Source organism: Urocitellus parryii, chromosome 6, assembly GCF_045843805.1.
Source record: "Urocitellus parryii isolate mUroPar1 chromosome 6, mUroPar1.hap1, whole genome shotgun sequence".
In the NCBI taxonomy this organism is placed as follows: Eukaryota; Metazoa; Chordata; class Mammalia; order Rodentia; family Sciuridae; genus Urocitellus; species Urocitellus parryii.
Window position 1 is genome coordinate 74,463,090 of NC_135536.1, and position 17,341 is coordinate 74,480,430.

The following is a 17,341-nucleotide window of genomic DNA, read 5'->3' on the forward strand; positions in this document are numbered from 1 at the left end:
CAGAGTGCCCAGCCCTAGGCCGAGCCGGAGCCACAGCCCAGCCCGGCTGCTGAGAGCTTGCTGCCTCGTGCGCACTCCCGTAATTCGTTAATTGCTGTAAATCCCAAGGACGGCCACATTTGATTACACATACAGTATAAGAACCGACAACAAAGCGACGAATTAATTACCAACTTCATTAACATAGGTCCCCAAATTAAAGGCAGCGAGCTGTTTCTTTGGGCCCACTTGCCCTGGTGGTGGTGGTGGGTGGGTGGGTGGGGGTGTTTAGAAAGAGATTTTATTTTTCTTTTCCTGCACTGGTACTTGTGAAGGTAGAGAGCTGTCTTGTGCTCCCGCCAGCCCCACCCCCACCCAACCCCCGTGCACACACTCAGGAGTTACATTTGTCCCCCTACCACCCGATACTCCGCCCAATCTGTTTCTGCCTTTCTAGGGCTCGATCGGTGGGAAAGCTATCGGATCCTCGCTCTCTGCCAGGCGGAAAAGTGGGGCTGAGGTTAGCTTTCTCCGGCTGGGGTCGCCTGGTACCAACACCTCCCTGCCTCCCAGCTCTCAGACCTGGTCTCTCGGGGCGCCAACCCGGTGAGCTCCGGGAGGCTCCGCAGCCTTGGGAGTTGGGTGGCGTTTGTTCTAATGCAGAAACTGTTTCCAGCCGAGGCTCTCGCCCACACCCGCACCCGCGAGGCCTGACCCGGGCCCTCCTGCTTCCTCCCAACCAGCCTTGGAGTTAGATTTCGGGGCTCGTGCTTTTTATAGCCTTCCGTGGGCTTCTCCACTCCAAAAACACTGAACTGAAACCCGGAGACTAGATCTCCCGCTCTCGGGGACCAGGGGATATTTATAAGGACTTGAAGAGAGGAGTTTTGTCTTGTTTTGTTTTGAATAGTTTGTTCTTTGGCTTGGGTGTCTATCTCCATCTTCCCTGCAGGTCCACAACTCACTCCCAGGCCTCCTTCCTTCACTCTTTCTGGCCCCAAGGTGGTCTGGCTCTGTTTGAGAGGACGTACTCTTTTTAAGTTTCAGTATGGCTTGCTTTCTGTCTCGGATTCGTACTTATTGCTAGTGTTGGAGGGAGAACCCAGTTCTCTCTCACACCCACCCTTCTCCAGTCTTAAATATTTTTATCTTCCTAGCTTAAATTGTTTGTTATTTTAGAAAATTAAAACCAAAAGGAAAGGGTACAAGAAAGGAGTGTAAAGAAATATGAGGGAAAGAAGGTAAGGGGAGGCCTCCCTGTCCATCATTTTAATTATACAATTAGTTCACATGCGCCGGCCCATAATGTATATTTTAAGCGGAGCCCAGTGTCTTTCAAGAACATTCTGGTAATGTCGGAGGCCTGGATTTGTTGCCTGCTCGTCCCCCCGTGCAGCAGAGGCCTGTTTTCCTCCCCCTGTTGTGTGTTTTTATTATTTTCCCTCTGGCTTAGATGTGTCAATCATTCTCTCCCTGCCATTGGTTGGAGAGTTTGCGTCAAAAAGTTGCCAGAGAGGCGCTTTCTCAGCAAATCTCCCTGAGAGCGGAACCGACCTCAGCTCCAACTCAGCCTCCACTGTTATTAAAAATAAAAATCGCTACAGCAGCCCTCACTCACCACGTCTACTTTGTATGTATCTTAGAGGGGCGCACGCCTTTCTAACTCAGGCACTTTCTTCATATTCTGTTCTCTCTGGAAAAAAATATATAATATATTTTGGTTGTGTTCGACTTTTATGGAAGGGTGAAGACTGCAAGGTTTCTAACTGAATACTCTTGATTTCTTTTAGGATAGCTGGATATTTGGGATTCTGAAGGATAATTTGATTTTCCCCCCTTAACCTCCAATGCGGCTGTAAGGTAAGTGTCCGTTTGTCTTGTCTGTCTATATCCATATCGATGTATCCCTCTGTCTGTCATCACCCCCGACCTCCAATAGACCGACCCATGCACCACTGCGAACGTGGAGTTCATCTGAAGCCCGATGTATTTTTTTTCTCTTTTATTTGAAGTGTAATAACGATCATTGAGAAAAATTGACAATCTGGAGAGAGGGCGGGAGTGGGAGGGCGGGAGGGAGTGTGCTCCCGGGGGTCGCCACTACTGCAAATCGTCGAAATCCTGCGAATCTAATCTGGGGCGTTTGGGAGGGGGGTTGTTTGTGGGTTTTTATGTCCACGCCATTCTGGGATTTTGCCTTCGATCTTTTGGCCCCCACGTTTGGTTGGGGTCGTTTGGATTGGTCCCAAGGACGTTTTTAGAGCCCGAGACAAAAAGATGCAGATGTAGCTAGGTGGGTGGGTTAAATAATAATAATAATAATAATAATAATAATAATAATAATAATAATAGGGTAGAGGCTTCCTTGGGCCCTTGGGCCTGAAGACCAACTCTTTTGCGAGTCGGCTGGGACCGGCAGCCACCTCTCAAACCCCCAGATTACCCCTAAAGAACATGAACCGAAACCCGAGCGGTTAACCCAGGAGGCGGGCAGCGCCGGCGTCGCCTCCACCCCAGAGCTCGCCGCTCCTTTTTGCTCGACTCTTCCAAAGCCAAGAACAGCTCTGTTCTCATCATCTTCCAAAGGCTTCCCTTTCTCGTATTTTTTTTTTTAATCACACCGCCCACCCCAATCCCTGGGAGTGCAGCTCCCCTCCCCCTACCACACACGGTAGTCGTGATCCTAGACCTGGGTCACCAGGCCGAGGCAGCGAGGAAGTGTGGTTTTCCAACGTGACTTTGCCGAGGATGCTTTGGTGTGCGCTCCGCGTAGCCCTCCGCGCGCACCTGGGGAGTGCAGAAATGGTGGCGAGGGGCCCCTGCTCCGCCGGAGGCCGCAGCCGGGCTGGGGACGGGAATCCTTCCGCTGGGGATCTCGGTCCCTCAGCTGTACTCCGTCTGCGGCAGCGGTGGGGCCCGCCCGCGCGCTCTTGCACTCTCAGGCTCGCGCACATTGAAGTGTTGTGGGTCCGGGCCCGACCGGGCCGGGATCCAGGGGTTCGCAGAGGCACAGCCTCTGCTCTGTCTGTCCATCGAGAATCAACAGAGGGTCTCTGCCAACACTGGGCCTGAGCGACGTGTCGCGCCGCAAACTCCGAAGAAGTCGTCGTGTTGATGCATTCAAGTGACTATTGAAAGCATATGTTCCATTTCAGGGCACTTTTTTTTTTTTTTTTTTTAATTTGAAACCCAAGTGCCCCATCAGAATTACCCCTTAACAGACAGTGGTGGTGTGCGGAGAAGGCCGAGCTTCGTCTACCCGGCAGTGGAAGATTACTTGGGGGAGGGAGGGGAAGCCGCTCCTTGTAATATGGCCCTCCATCAGCATTTCTCCTGCTCACCTCGCGACTTTTTCTAGCCACCCAAAGTTATTAGCACCAGAGGAGTTGAGAGGAAACTCCTCCCCCAAAGTAAGGTAGACACCCAGGCTTCTTCCAGAGCTAACACCCGGGCTTTCTCCTAACGATAATTAATAGTCAAGGCCAACCCTTTTGGCACGTTTCTTCCTCCCTCCCTCGCGGGTGGCAGAGTTGTTTGATTCCCTGAGGCCAGAAACTTTCACTCGAGTTTGCGGGGGAGAGGCCAGCGCCTGCTGTTTTCTGCGGTGCCCGTACCTCTCCTTTTTTCTTTCTTTCCTCCTCCCTGCCTTCCTGGCCCTCTCCGTCGTCTGTCCCAGCCGCACAGTCACCAGTCCGCCTAGTTTTGTTTCCTTTCCATCATGCAGAAAATTAATCAGCCAGGACGAGAAGCAGAGCTGAGCACGGCGGCCTGTAATTAAGGGACGTGTGCCCCTCGGATTATCTCGTTAGTTTATCAAGAAAACATTTATTATAATTAATTCTCGGACGAGGTAATTATTATTGAGCGAGGACACAGCAACTGGTAGATGGGCTTCTTGGAAGAAAAAAAAAACAAGGTGGGGGGAGGGGGAAGCGACAGATTGCACGAATTGACCGTTAGATATAAGGCTGCGCTGGCCGACGCGGGCACTGGAGCGGGACCTCGGGCGCCCGGGCTGCGGGGCTGCCGGACAGGGACGCCGGACCGAGCCACTTGCGCCCGGGGGTGCGGGCGCCGACCGGCTGCTGGGACTCACCGCACTACCGCCGTTTCCTCCTAGGCATGAGTTCTCCTGAGGCCACCTCGCCTCGTGAACGGTCATACTGAAAGGGTATTTCTTTTTCCTCTTCTCCACTGCTTTGAGAGGAAGGGGGACAGGCGTCCGTAGAGGGATTCGAAAGTTAGAGAGAAGGGCCCACGGCCACTTCTTGGGGTAGGGAATACCTCTGTTGGTCGTTGAGAGTACCCCGTGGTTTTGTTTTTGTTTTCCTCTTTCTCTTTTAAAGGTGGATCCAGTAGTCAAAGTGAAAATAGTCTATCCTGAGAATTTTAGCCATTTGGTGATGGGCAAGGGCAAAGGAACTCCAAGAAGGCTCTCTGTCCTGTTGCTTTCTATTACTGCTTTTTTATGTTGGAATGTGTTACTTTATTGTATGATGTGTCAGGCATTTCTAATTGGATGAGAGCTAGACATGTAAGAACACTTCCATATTTCTCGTGTGTACTTTATGGCTAGCTTTCTCTATAGCAGTTCAGAACTTTCCAAGGTAGTAATGTATTCAACAAAAAAAGGACTCCAGCTTAGGGGCTATTGAAATAAATAAATGATCGTATTTTAAAGCGATGTTACTTTCATAGCCTCTAAATAAACTGCATCCTGAAAAGAGAAGAATACAAAACAAATTCTTCGTAGGAGCAACTGCATTAGTTTTACTGATTAATAATACCAACTCCTCCAAGAAGGACATTTATAAAATTACATTAAATTATATCTTAGGGTGAAAAAGCATGACTTGTGCTCTGAATTGAAATCATGAAGAAGTCCCAATAACTGAGTTCCATTAGTGGAACTTTGTGCCTCCATGTCTTAAGTAATATAAATATGAAAACCTAACGCCCTTAAAACTCATTTAAGACCTTGGTAAAAGTAAGAGAGAACTGCTAATCTTCTATCCGCCATTTTGAGGAAATGTCCCATAGTGTCAAAGTTTCAAAGGAGAGATCCTTGCAGGATGAGTGCCACATTTTAGGAAAATAAAAGCAAACCTGCAAACTGCTAGCTAATGTATACATCTATTTTGAATCTCTGTACTGGGAGGTGGCAGGAAGAATTCAACTAGAGAAAGTAAATAACTTTTTTTTTTTCTTCCTTTCCCCTCCCACCTCCCAGCTCATTTTCTAAAGGTGGGGAGAAATTGCATTAGTTTCACAACTTTCGTGTTTATGTATCTGTTTTCTTCAAAACTAAAATGTGCAAAAGCCAGTTCCAGTTAGCAGGAAACTTTGCTGTTGAGCACCCAACTGTCGGAAAATTTGCCTCCTCTTGCAGCATCTGCAGCTTCCACACATCAAATTCAACATGGAAGCGGCTTGCACTACAAATGTGCACCCTTTCTACTTGCAAATGTTGGGGCCTGTCATTATCTGATGGGTGAGATTCTAACTTTACTTCAGAATTTCCGGCAAGCCCTATGCCAATCTTGAACACTTTTTTTGCAGCATGTTTAAATATTTGATGGATGTCGCTTAAAAGTTAAATACTTGTTTGTTTAGCTTTAGTTGTTTTAGACACATATAATCAAGGTTCTCCAAAACCCTAATAAATCTGTTACTTACCTCGAAATCTAATTATCCAGACTACTAATTAGGTGAAAATGATTACTGGAAATGACTTTAAATGTGGAATAATAATGGTTGGGCAGTTTTCTCAAGTTTGTTGTTTAGCAAGTTGGTATTTTAGATGTTTAATGCACTGACATTTTAGGTTCGCAGCAGTTGAAAGTGGTAAAAAGCTAAGATAATTAAAATCTCTGTCATGGAAAGGCAACAGTCTGGGGAGAGGTAGATTTCTTGAATTGTTTCTTTGTTTCTCACCAATGGGCTTTGTTATCAGCATTATTTATTTAGCCAAAGAGTTCTTTGTCTCTGCAAATGGCCCCAATCAAGTTTTGTTTGAGACAATTAGCTAGTGCCAGCCAATGAGTTCTATGCAAATGTTGGGATAGGAATGCAATGTGTGTATTTGAAGGCGTGGGGTTTTGTTCTTGGGGAAGGCAGATTGTAATTGCTTTCTTAGGGTCTTTTTTTTTTTTTAAGTTTAGGGTGGGGGTGGGGAAGACAGGTTTATCTGGTCTCCCTCTATCCCCCTCTAGTTCCCGAGCAGCTGGAGGTGGAGGTGGAGGGGGGTTGTCTGCAAGTCCTTTAAAAGCCTCTGCCTTGCGGAGCCCGGGCTCTTTTTAGTTAGTGGTGGAACGTGAGAGAGCTGCTGCCTCCGAAGCAGTAAACCAGCACCTCTGTTTGTTTGTTTGTTTTGCCCTTAGTTCCACCACTGCAAACCCACCCACCAAGGACCCTGAACCTGTCCACCCCAGGCGAACCGAGATCTTCCGGCTGGGTCTCCCCCATTTGGGCCGACTTTGCACCTCCAAACAACCTTAGCATGATGTCTTATCTTAAGCAACCACCTTACGCAGTCAATGGGCTGAGTCTGACCACTTCGGGTATGGACTTGCTGCACCCCTCCGTGGGCTACCCGGGTAAGTGAGCTCTCCCGCACTCCTGCCCCGCCCTTCCCCACGCCCGCTTCACGGGGTTGTGACACCCTTTTCCCCCCATACCTGAGTTTGGAGGTCATGCCGACCCCATCCCAGCTCCTGGTGAGGTCCCTGCTGGGTTTTCCTTGCAAGGAAGCATTGAAGACCAGGCATTTACTGACCGAGAAGAGAACAGGGGCTGGGAAGCAGCGAGTAGGTGGGTCTGCAACAGTTGCAGAAAATCATGCCACTTGATTCGTAATTCGAGTGACTAGTGGACACGCATTGGGGTAGAGTGAGAAAGGTTACTGCCCTTGTCACTTGGGGGCGAGGCCCTTGCTTATAACTCCACTCCTAGTTCCTCCGAAGGGCCCTCTTGGAGAAGCGGAGTTTTCTCTAGTGCGCCCTTTGCAGCTCTCCCCGCCTCGCCCGGACTTCTCCCCTGACCCCCAGTTCCTTCTCCTTTAATCCGGGGAAGTTGTGACTCCCGCAGATGCGGGTGCTTTCCTTTCCGATCAGATCTGTGTTGTTGTTTTTTTTAAGCCTCATAAAAGTACGAACTATGTTCCCATTTCAAAGATGGAGGAATAAAGGCTCTCGGAGTGCTAAAAGCCAAGGGAGCTGGATCCAGATTCGCGCGATCCATCCGAGCTTCCTGTCCTCCGAGATGCTTTGATTTAACCGAGTGGCTTTTTCGTTTGTGTTGTGGTTTGAGGTGGATTTGGGAGGATTTGGGCTTTTTTCTCCCGCTTGTTTTGTTAGCTTTCGAAGTAATGCTCTGGCTGAGTGATCTCCGAACTCATTCAGAATTGGGTGCTACTCTGAAAAGGGCAGTATGTCCTGAGCCGAGGCCCTTGGAGGGGAGAGCGTTGGGAGGGGCGGGGGGAGAAGAGGGGGGAAGGTGGGATAGAAGTGGGATAGAAGGAGGACCCGCGGAAACCCCTGTGACTGAGAAACTGCTCCCCCACCCTAAAGGGCCCTGGGCTTCTTGTCCCGCAGCCACCCCTCGGAAACAGCGGCGGGAGAGGACGACGTTCACCCGAGCTCAGCTAGACGTACTGGAAGCGCTGTTTGCCAAGACCCGGTACCCAGACATCTTCATGCGGGAAGAAGTGGCGCTGAAAATCAACTTGCCTGAATCCAGAGTGCAGGTAGGGCAGATCTGAGCAATTTTTCCTGACGGTGCCACCCCTCTCCCAATCGGGATGTATGTTGAAGACCTCAGAGAGCCCTAGATCTTTGCTAGGACCAAAGGAAGGCTTGAGACTCTATGGGGACCAATAAACTAATCTCCTTTCTCCCCTTTTTTGCCTCTCCGTTCTCATTTAGTCCTATCATCAAGAGTCTCTCAGTCCAGGTTGCAAGATGAGAGTGTCAGTTAAGCTACTGTCATGAGTCCTTGGGGCTCTGTTGGGCAGAGATTCAGGTAGTGGCAAGGTTTTAGCTCTTCCCTTCCTTCCCCTATGTGGAAATCCTCCCCTATATTCCTGGACTTTGAGGGGTGAAAGAATCTTAGCTCCTCTTCGGTCTAAATAATTTTATAGATAAAGAAACAGAGCAAATGACTTGCTCAAGATCATACCTAAATTTGGTGACAGAGCCAGGCAAGAGAAACAGTTGGTGCTTTTACTAAATAAATAAAAATGTATTTTCTTTGACTTTTTCGGGATCAAATCAAATTTTCTAGTTCTAGGTTATTTAGCAGATAAAATGCCTTTACAATATCTCTAGTAACATACCTCTCCCTTGGTTTAGTCCTCCTTAACAGGGAAAATCAACTCTGAATTGCCTGGAAATCAAACCCCATACAGAGTTCTCTGGAAAAAGTGTTTAGCATCTAAACCACACACACACCTGGGTCTCTCCTTCAGCTAGGACAAGTTTGTGACACTGCCAGCCATCAGCATGAACTGCAAAGCAGAAAATGCCTTTTCAAAGTGGGTTGGAAGAAGTTTTAGCACTTGGGAGGATTGAATCAAAGTCCTCACTGGAAGAAAAGAAATGGCTCTGAATGGTTGGTGGCATTGAGTGTGGCCTTAGGGGCACCACTTTGCCACAGTTATAATATCAAAAGGAGAGCTCATTCAAGAGGACAATTAAGGACTTGTACCCCAGAAAATGCCAGTAGTTCTCTGATAAGCCCCCCTCACACACCAGACACTGTTCCTTCATTACAGAGTGTGAACAGGGCTGGTAAAGAGAATTTTCAAAGTTGTAGGCAGAGGTTTAAGTTGACAGGCCAGTGAACATAGTACAGGAAATGGCATCTATGGGCTGAGTGGCACTACTCTGAAGGCACAGATTTGAGCCTCGAAGATTATAGAGGGGTCTCTCCTTGAGCTCAAAGAAGAGAACATCCAAGTCACTCCATTCATAAAGAACCTTTCAGCAAATAGTGGCTTTTAAGACAGCTTTTCTCAACAGGATCATGTCTTCTGAGCTTTCTTTTGTAAGAAAGTCTTTCTAGGAGAAACAGAATATAAGGTGATGGAACCAATCTCCATATTATCTGTGGATCCCTGGAAGAGGGACTATAGACTGTCTGAATTTAAGCTGCTGTTGTTGGCATATAACAACATTGTTCACCCTCTCTTTTCTTGTGTCTCCCTCCAAAAGACATTCCACCATGATTGCATCAAAAATATAATTTTTCTATGTGTATGTCTATTAAAGGAGAAATAAGAAAGTGAGGTGGAGAATTTTTAGCCATATGGTTTGGGATTTTTTCTTAAAATTTATTGTTATGCACTGGGGACAAGATGGGACAAGTGCTTTTAGACAGAGCCTCCCCAACTCCAGAAGCAAATATGAGGGTGCCTCGTAATGGGTCTCTAGTAGCAGGGAGAGTATCTACTTAGTTCATCTGTCTGTGTAGGACAGATTTCTATCTAGGAGCCACTCTTGTCCCTGACAAGTTACTGAATCCATGTTAAAGAACTTTCTTTCCCTTTCAAGGTATGGTTTAAGAATCGAAGAGCAAAGTGCCGCCAACAGCAGCAGCAACAACAGAATGGAGGTCAAAATAAAGTGAGACCTGCCAAAAAGAAGACATCTCCAGCTCGGGAAGTGAGTTCAGAGAGTGGAACAAGTGGCCAGTTCACTCCCCCCTCTAGCACCTCAGTCCCTACCATTGCCAGCAGCAGTGCTCCAGTGTCTATCTGGAGCCCAGCTTCCATCTCCCCACTGTCAGATCCCTTGTCCACCTCCTCTTCCTGCATGCAGAGGTCCTATCCCATGACCTATACTCAGGCTTCAGGTTATAGTCAAGGATATGCTGGCTCAACTTCCTACTTTGGGGGCATGGACTGTGGATCTTATTTGACCCCTATGCATCACCAGCTTCCTGGACCAGGGGCCACACTGAGTCCCATGGGTACCAATGCAGTTACCAGCCATCTCAATCAGTCCCCAGCTTCTCTTTCCACCCAGGGATATGGAGCTTCAAGCTTGGGTTTTAACTCAACCACTGATTGCTTGGATTATAAGGACCAAACTGCCTCCTGGAAGCTTAACTTCAATGCTGACTGCTTGGATTATAAAGATCAGACATCCTCATGGAAATTCCAGGTTTTGTGAAGACCTGTAGAACCTCTTTTTGTGGGTGATTTTTAAATATGCTGGGCTGGACATTCCAGTTTTAGCCAGGCATTGGTTAAAAGAGTTAGATGGGATGATGCTCAGACTCCTCTGATGAAAGTTCCAGGAGGCATAGAAGGAAAAATGAAGGGCCTTAAAGGGGCCTACCAACCAGCAACCTGAAATGGACAAACCAATCTGCTTAAGATCCTCTCATAGTTTTAGATCATTGGTTTTCCTGATTTACAAAGTGATCTATCAAATGCATTCTAGCCATGTGCAACCAAACACAACCAAAAAATAAAAATCACACAACAAGTTGTGAGGGAAGGGAGGGAAGGTCCTAGCCTTCATAAGCAGAGGTGATCCAATGTTTTAGCCAATCCTTGGTTGAATCTTAGGAATGAACAGTGTCTCAAGCTCATTCACGTTTCATGACCAACTGGTAGTTGGCACTGAAAAACTTTTCAGGGCTGTGTGAATTGTGCGACTGATTGTCCTAGATGCACTACTTTATTTAAAAAATAATGTTCATAAGGAGTCAATATGTAGTTTAAGAGACAATCAGTGTGTGTCTTATATAAATGGTACATCTGTGGTTTTTAATCTGTGCTAGACTTCAAAACTGTGATCTCCTGTTATTGTATGCAACCTTGAACTCCACCTCTCCAGGAGTTCTTCGTGATTAAATAGGTTATAATTATAAGCAAAATTCAGAGCAACTGAGTACTGATTTTAAAAGATTACTTTTGGCTGGAGGTGAGCTGCACTGAAACTTTACGACAAAATGTCTGGACAAGGAGAGTGAGAGAAGAGAAATAAAGGACATTAATTCATCTGTTATTTTACTGTTGGTAAGCCTAGCAGTAAAGAGACATTGGTCAATTGCTCTGACCCTGATGAATTTTTAAACTGAGATCATTGTTGTTTATGCTTGCAGATGTTAACTGGAAGTTATATATGCATAAACCTTTTCTTCCTGGATTTGGCAGATATGTATAATTATATTAAAATGGTTCTAGCACAACATTGGGTCTAGTTTAATTTTACACCACTATTTATGAATGAGAATCCTACATTAAGCTTCACCTTCCCAAAATGTTTTTGGTAGAGCAGCAAGGAAATTAGCAATTTTTACTTTTTGCTGTTGATCGATGGATGAACTAGATATGAATGACAAAATGGTTTGTAAATTATTTGGCTTCCATCCGAATTGCTCTGAAATTGAATTTAGAGAGCCTAACAATCAATCATTAGGATCTTATTATCCTTGCTCTTCCCTCCCTGCTACAAACCTGAATTATTCCTTAGGCACTTTATTAGTAAGTTTTTAAATAGGTGGAATTTTTAGAAGAAGAACTGGAATACTTCTCAGAAAATGATAATAACAGGAATTTCTTGTTACTATTCTCTTATTAGGGGGATTTTTTAAAAACTTCTAAAAAAAAATCTGAGGTAAACATGAGAGGGAGTGTAATCAGAATCTGAAAGCAATTCAGGCAGAAGTGATTTCTGAACAAAAGAGTTTCAGAAAACTTTTAAAACCTATAATTTCAGTACTTGAACATAAGGCACCCTGGTCAGTTTTTTTTTTTTTTGGGGGGGGGGGGAGAAAGTGTTAAGGGGAAAAAAGGGTCCCTTTTCAGTTGTACCTGCATTTTGTTCACTCACCAGAAAAGATAAATGGGTCAATGATCATGGTGCTCCTCAGGTAAAAGCAATATTTAATTTCATTTTAAACTTATTATGTTCTTAAATTTGACCAAAATTAGTGACTTTTGATTGTAACTTTTTAAATGAAGGTTAGCAGTTGCAACCATTTTGTTTTCTGTCTAGTTCATGTTCCCGTCCTGCCTGCGCATGCTCTCTTGAACTCTACTTCATCCAGCCTAATAGGTAAACTGTTGTCCTGCTAAAGGAAATACAATAATGCAATAGCTTTACAATCAACACTTAACCTTGAAATTTGGCAAGATTTTCCAGTACCTACTGATAATATTCATCCTTAAACCAGAAGTAAAATTGGGGCCGAGTGTTTTAAGTTTTTCTCAGATTCAGAGTCTTAATCTCCCAGCTTTTCTCCTGCAATAGTAAAGCAGATCCCAAATAACCAATTTCGCACACTGCTTTGAGTTTTCAGGAAGCCTCACAAAGGGACGGGAAAGATTACCTTTTCTTAAAAAGCAATAATGACGGCAAATGTCGGGCTACTCAGCAAATACAGTTTCTCAACTGAAACTTAAAACGAGGTTAGAAAGAGGAGGCCTAAGCATCCTCTGAAACTAATTTTTTTTTTCCATCACCTTTACACAACTTCGTTTGTCTGAAACCTCGCAGTTAAATCCCGTTGGATGATGGAGAAAGTAGAAATGAATTCCCCCTGAGCAAAGGCAACAGGGAGGGAAAGAGGGCGGGGAGCGAGCACTGGCTTAAAGACAGCCAGAGAGTTTGATCACCACTGTGGTCAAGACCGGATTTAATGAAGTTAAGCCCAGTGACGGTGTTCCCTGGTACTGAAATGACGCTGTCCTCCAAAAGCTGTCAGGACGCTACTTCAGATGCATATTGGCAATTAAGGAAAAGTGAGACGACAATAGAATAAAGGGGCATGTAATGGAAGGCAGAGATGAGGGTGGAGGTAGATGGTTTTGGTAAGATCAGTTGCCCCAAACCTTTATCTTTCCCACAAAGATTCTTGGCCCTTTGCATTTCACCTTGAGAATGTTTCTTCCCTTCCTAGATAAGAGAAATTCAATCAAGTCAATTAAATTCGGGCTTTGGAACCCCCCTGGTTTTAGATAATGGTCAGTTTTCTCAACTCCCTCTCCCACACGCTTCCCTCTAATCTCACCTTTGCTATTAGTGTCCCCACCTCAGCGCTGTCGACAAAGGCGGCAGACGTGGAGGCTCGGGGCGGGACTGCGAGTAAACGTGGTGCGAGGTGTGAGTTCAAGGCGGCCCACGGAGGCCGCGGGTGCTGTGCGCCCGGACTCACGGCACTCTTTCTTAAGGCTTACATTTTCCAAATCTTGAATGGCAACTGGAGTCACCTGGGGAAAGCACTCCTATCTCTGCCTCCGGGATCCCAAGCGGGGGTAGCTGAACCAGTCGGCTTTGCAAGCTGGTGCCGCCCCCCTGGGCCGCTTGCACAGCTCTGCGGGACAAGGAAGGGGACTAGGTGGAGCTTTTCATCAGGCCAAGTTGCGCTCTTTCGTGCCTGGCTCCCGTCCTGTTCCGAACCCAGATCCTCTCCGCAGCCGCAGCCCGCCCACTAGGCCCAGTGGACTTGGGCTGAGCTCGCGTGCGCAGACCCACAGCCCTGGGCCTCTGTAGAGCCAGAGGCAGCGCCACCAGGCCTGCACGCGGGCGGAAGCGCAACCCCTTCATTCCAGCCCACCCGGCGACCTGAAGGCAGGCTTCTGTTGCAGTCGCAGGCCTGGGCGCCTGTCTCTGGGTAGCCTCAAAATCTGGCAGAGTTCTGGGGTCACTTCGGCTTCGGGGGGTTGGGAGTGGCCCCGGCAGGAGGCGAGCTCCCCGCGCCCGAAGGAGCTAAAGCAAAGCCGACTGACTGAGAGAGTTGGCCAGAAGGCGAAAGAGACTGGAGGGGCCCACGGCTGCTAGTTTTCACGACTCCCGGGAGGTTGCGCTGCAGACGGCTGGGAAGGGGACCTGTCTTCCAGTCAGTGAAGGGACAGGCCGCAGCCACAGCCACCGCTGGGCCTCCCGCCGCGCCTGCGGCCTCTCACGTCCTGGGACAGACGGGACCCAGCTGGTCCTGCCTTGGGTCCCCGGGGACCCTCCCGGGAAAGCCAGGTGCTTTGGCTAGTGGGTCTGGAGGATTCCGGCCCTCTGCTGGGAGCCCGGACGCTGAGCTGGGGTTTTCAGGGGGCGGGGGGAATTGTTACCCTTGGCTCATCCCTTTTCTCCTACTCCCCTGTATTTCGTTTTCCCTCGAACGTTCTTTCTTTTTATCTTTGGACCCGGCATAGCCTGAGGCGAGTTCGAGAATGGGGAAGTGACCTTTTTGGCGTCTGGGCAGCGCCAACTTGCAATGCACCTTTTCCGGTTACCTGCAACGCAGAAGCCGCACACAAGCCTCTACTTAACCAGAGGCAGCCAGCCAGGGCGCGCACACCACTTGTTTGAACCCGCATCTCATGCCGGGTGCGAACCTGGCTGTTGTTACCCCAACAAAGCTGTAACCCAAAACCATGCTTGCCAGTGTTGGGTGGTGGTTTACTGCGTACAGAGATGGTTTTTTAATCACACAAAAGAGGAGCACAAAGAAGACGGCGCATCCCATGCAAATGAAATCAGACATCTTAGAAAACAATCAAAACAGGAACATGTAAGGTCAGATTCAGCTATGACCTCCAAGTAAGGTACTTTCCTTACCTGGAAACATTTAAGAAGACACCTCTCTCTCTCCCACTTGAGCCACTAAAGGTTCCAAACCCCCATCGGGCTTCTGTATGCTCAGATCTGCCAGCAGTTCTCTGAGCCACCTCTGTTTTTCTTCCTTAAAGCTCCCTGCACCCGGTTACAGCAGGTTGCTGTGATTTTCCCAATGCCCCATTTATGCCCTTGGGTTACTGGGATACAAAAGACTGGAACCCTGGGACTTTTCCTTGGAACAGAGGAGCAAAACCCCCAATGAAACCCACCCTGATGTTTTTCGGTATTGGGCTCTGAAACTGAAGATTACAGGATTTGTCTCGGACAGAATTAACATTACATGTGAAACTCCAGTGCACCGGTATATTGAAACACGTTGTATAGGACTGCTTGGAGCATCTCTTCCAAACTGCCTGTTAATAGCAACATGAGACTTTGAATAATGTTCTTTTAAAAATTATTTACTTGTTTAAAATGAAATGTAGCCACTGTTAGTTTTTCTAATGGAAGCAGTTACAAGGAAACTGAACCAAATCAGGAACTGAAGGAAGCTTCTGTATGCAGAAGTGTCTGGAGAGGAGGAGGAAACAAGTATGCATTTGAAAGAACTCCACCATGCTGAAGTCTTCACAACTAAGGGAGGACCCCCCCCCAATGCTAAAGAGAATCAACCAGTCTTCCTCTCTAGCAAGCACTATGTTTTATGTTTAAAATTCAACTTGCTATTGACTGCAAACAAACAATAAGCAAATTCAAATAAAAGAGTCCTACCAAAACCAATCCATTTGTCAAAGATAAGTATAGGTGCTGCAACAACCAGACCACCATGGGGGAAAGGTGGCTTCAAATTTTGTATTTCCTCCTAGAGGGAAAATCAAACAGCATGAGTCTATGGCTAACTTTTATTCTTTTATCTCGTCCACCCCTTACTTTCAATTCATAGTGGAAACATAGCATTTTGGTGGTGGTGGTGGTGGGGCTCAAACAAACAAAAAGGTACCAAAAAGGAATCCCACAGAAAATTTAGTAGTAAATTGGCAAAGTTTGAATTGATATCTGTTTCAGAATTACAAGGAAAAAAAGGTGTCCAAAAATCATATGGAGGGCTGGGGATGTGGCTCAGTGGTAGCGCGCTCGCCTGGCATGCGTGCGGCCCGGGTTCGATCCTCAGCACCACATACCAACAAAGATGTTGTGTCCGCCGAGAACTAAGAAATAAATATTAAAAATTCTCTCTCTCTCTCTCTCTCTCTCTCTCTCTCTCTCTCTCCTCTCTCACTCTCTCTTAGAAAAAAAAAAATCATATGGAATCCTCTGCTGCCTTATCTAGTTCCCTGGCCTTAATATGCCTACTGCAGGGGTGGGGAAGGGGTCTTTCATTAAAGTTTTCTTAGTCTACTTCCCATCACTAGTAGATATTTTCAGTCATGGGTTTCTATGAAAATGTCAGTTTCTAGTAGCCGTAGGATTACAGATTGCTTTTTGTCCTTCCTGGATTGTTCATGAAGGGATCAGTATATGCTCCCTTGGGAGCTACAGAAAAGCAGTTAACTTACCCTGAGGACTTGCTAGCCCTCAGTCCCAGGTCTTGGAGTAAAAACTGGAAAGCATCCCTTAGGAGCCAAGTCCTGGGTAGGGTTAATGTTCTCTTTTAGTCCCTGCCCTCACTCTCTACCAAACTCTCCAGAGGATGTGGGCTACAGTGAAACCGGAAAATCACTGTCACAACCTTGAGTTGTTAAAATCTGTTCCTAGAACCAATAGACACATTTTAGGATCATGGTCCATTAATAAAAATCTCCTTAACATTCAAATGGCTCTAAAATGCGTTGATGGAGGATTACTGAGGCCTAATGGACGTTATGTGATAACATGGTCTTTGAGTAGTGAGGTTCTGGAACGGGAGTCTGACCACAGCTACCTGATTATCAGCTTACAACCAAACCACTTTTTAGCTGCGATGCTCTTAAGAAGAGGCGTTCTTCCCTGCAAAGCCTGAGACTTCTGTGTTCTTTCTTTAACCTACTTAACAACCGCATAGTGCCTGCCTAGTGTCCGGGAAAGGGGAGAGAAAAACCTGCCTGTAGGCGTAAGGTCACCTTCAGACATAAAGGGGCGGGATGCGGGTCACTGTCCTTTCCTTTCCAGGTCTTAATAGAAGGATTCTCGAAAGTTGATGACTCCGGCAGACCAAGGCCCTCGCTGGGGACTCCTGAACCTCTCGGCCTCGGGCCATCTCAGGATGCAACCCCAAAGAGGCTGCTCGTCCCTTCACAGCCAGCCACATGCGGGAAACTCGCGGAGCTCTCCGCTGGCCGCAGGGAGGTTTGGGGGCAGGGTTGCGCACCGCCGACAGCGCTAAGGACCTGCTGACAGCAACCTTGGCTCCAGAAAAAGGAGAGTGTCCTGGAGTTTCTCTGAGTACTTGGAAAAAGCGCTGTATACTCATATTCTATTTGCACCTTTCACCCAACAAATAAATGAAGCCAAAGTCCCCGAAAGCTGGATCTTCTCTGGCTGCAAAGTGCACATTTGCATCGCCCTAGGGGACTTCCCCTTTCTGCGTGAGGCGCCCCCAAACTTCATTTGGAGAATCTGGAAATAGTACCCAAGGAGGCAGGGAGTTACTCTAGTGGCTAAGGCGTGGTCTCAGGCCACTTGCTTGGGACGACTGGATCACCATCCCCCAACCAGCACCTCGAAGGGTCACCACCCCCGGAAGCGGGCCTCGAAGCTACTGTGTCCCGCCCGAAGGAGGCGGCACGTGGCCTGACCGCCAAGTCCCCTGCGGAGTGGCA

General features: G+C 47.2%; 1 protein-coding gene across 2 annotated transcripts; it reads left to right on the forward strand.

Moving 5' to 3' along the window:
• Positions 1-6,478: 6,478 nt before the first annotated feature.
• Otx2 (orthodenticle homeobox 2) lies at positions 6,479-10,148 on the forward strand. 2 transcript variants are annotated; one of them, XM_077800216.1, is made up of 3 exons: positions 6,479-6,575; positions 7,548-7,723; positions 9,528-10,148. In XM_077800216.1, the coding sequence occupies exons 1-3, from the start codon at positions 6,479-6,481 to the stop codon at positions 10,146-10,148; spliced, it is 894 nt and encodes a 297-aa protein (XP_077656342.1). The 2 variants fall into 2 exon arrangements, with proteins under 2 accessions (XP_077656342.1, XP_026239912.2); XM_026384127.2 differs by having other exon boundaries at positions 7,572-7,723.
• The last annotated feature ends 7,193 nt before the right edge of the window (positions 10,149-17,341 follow it).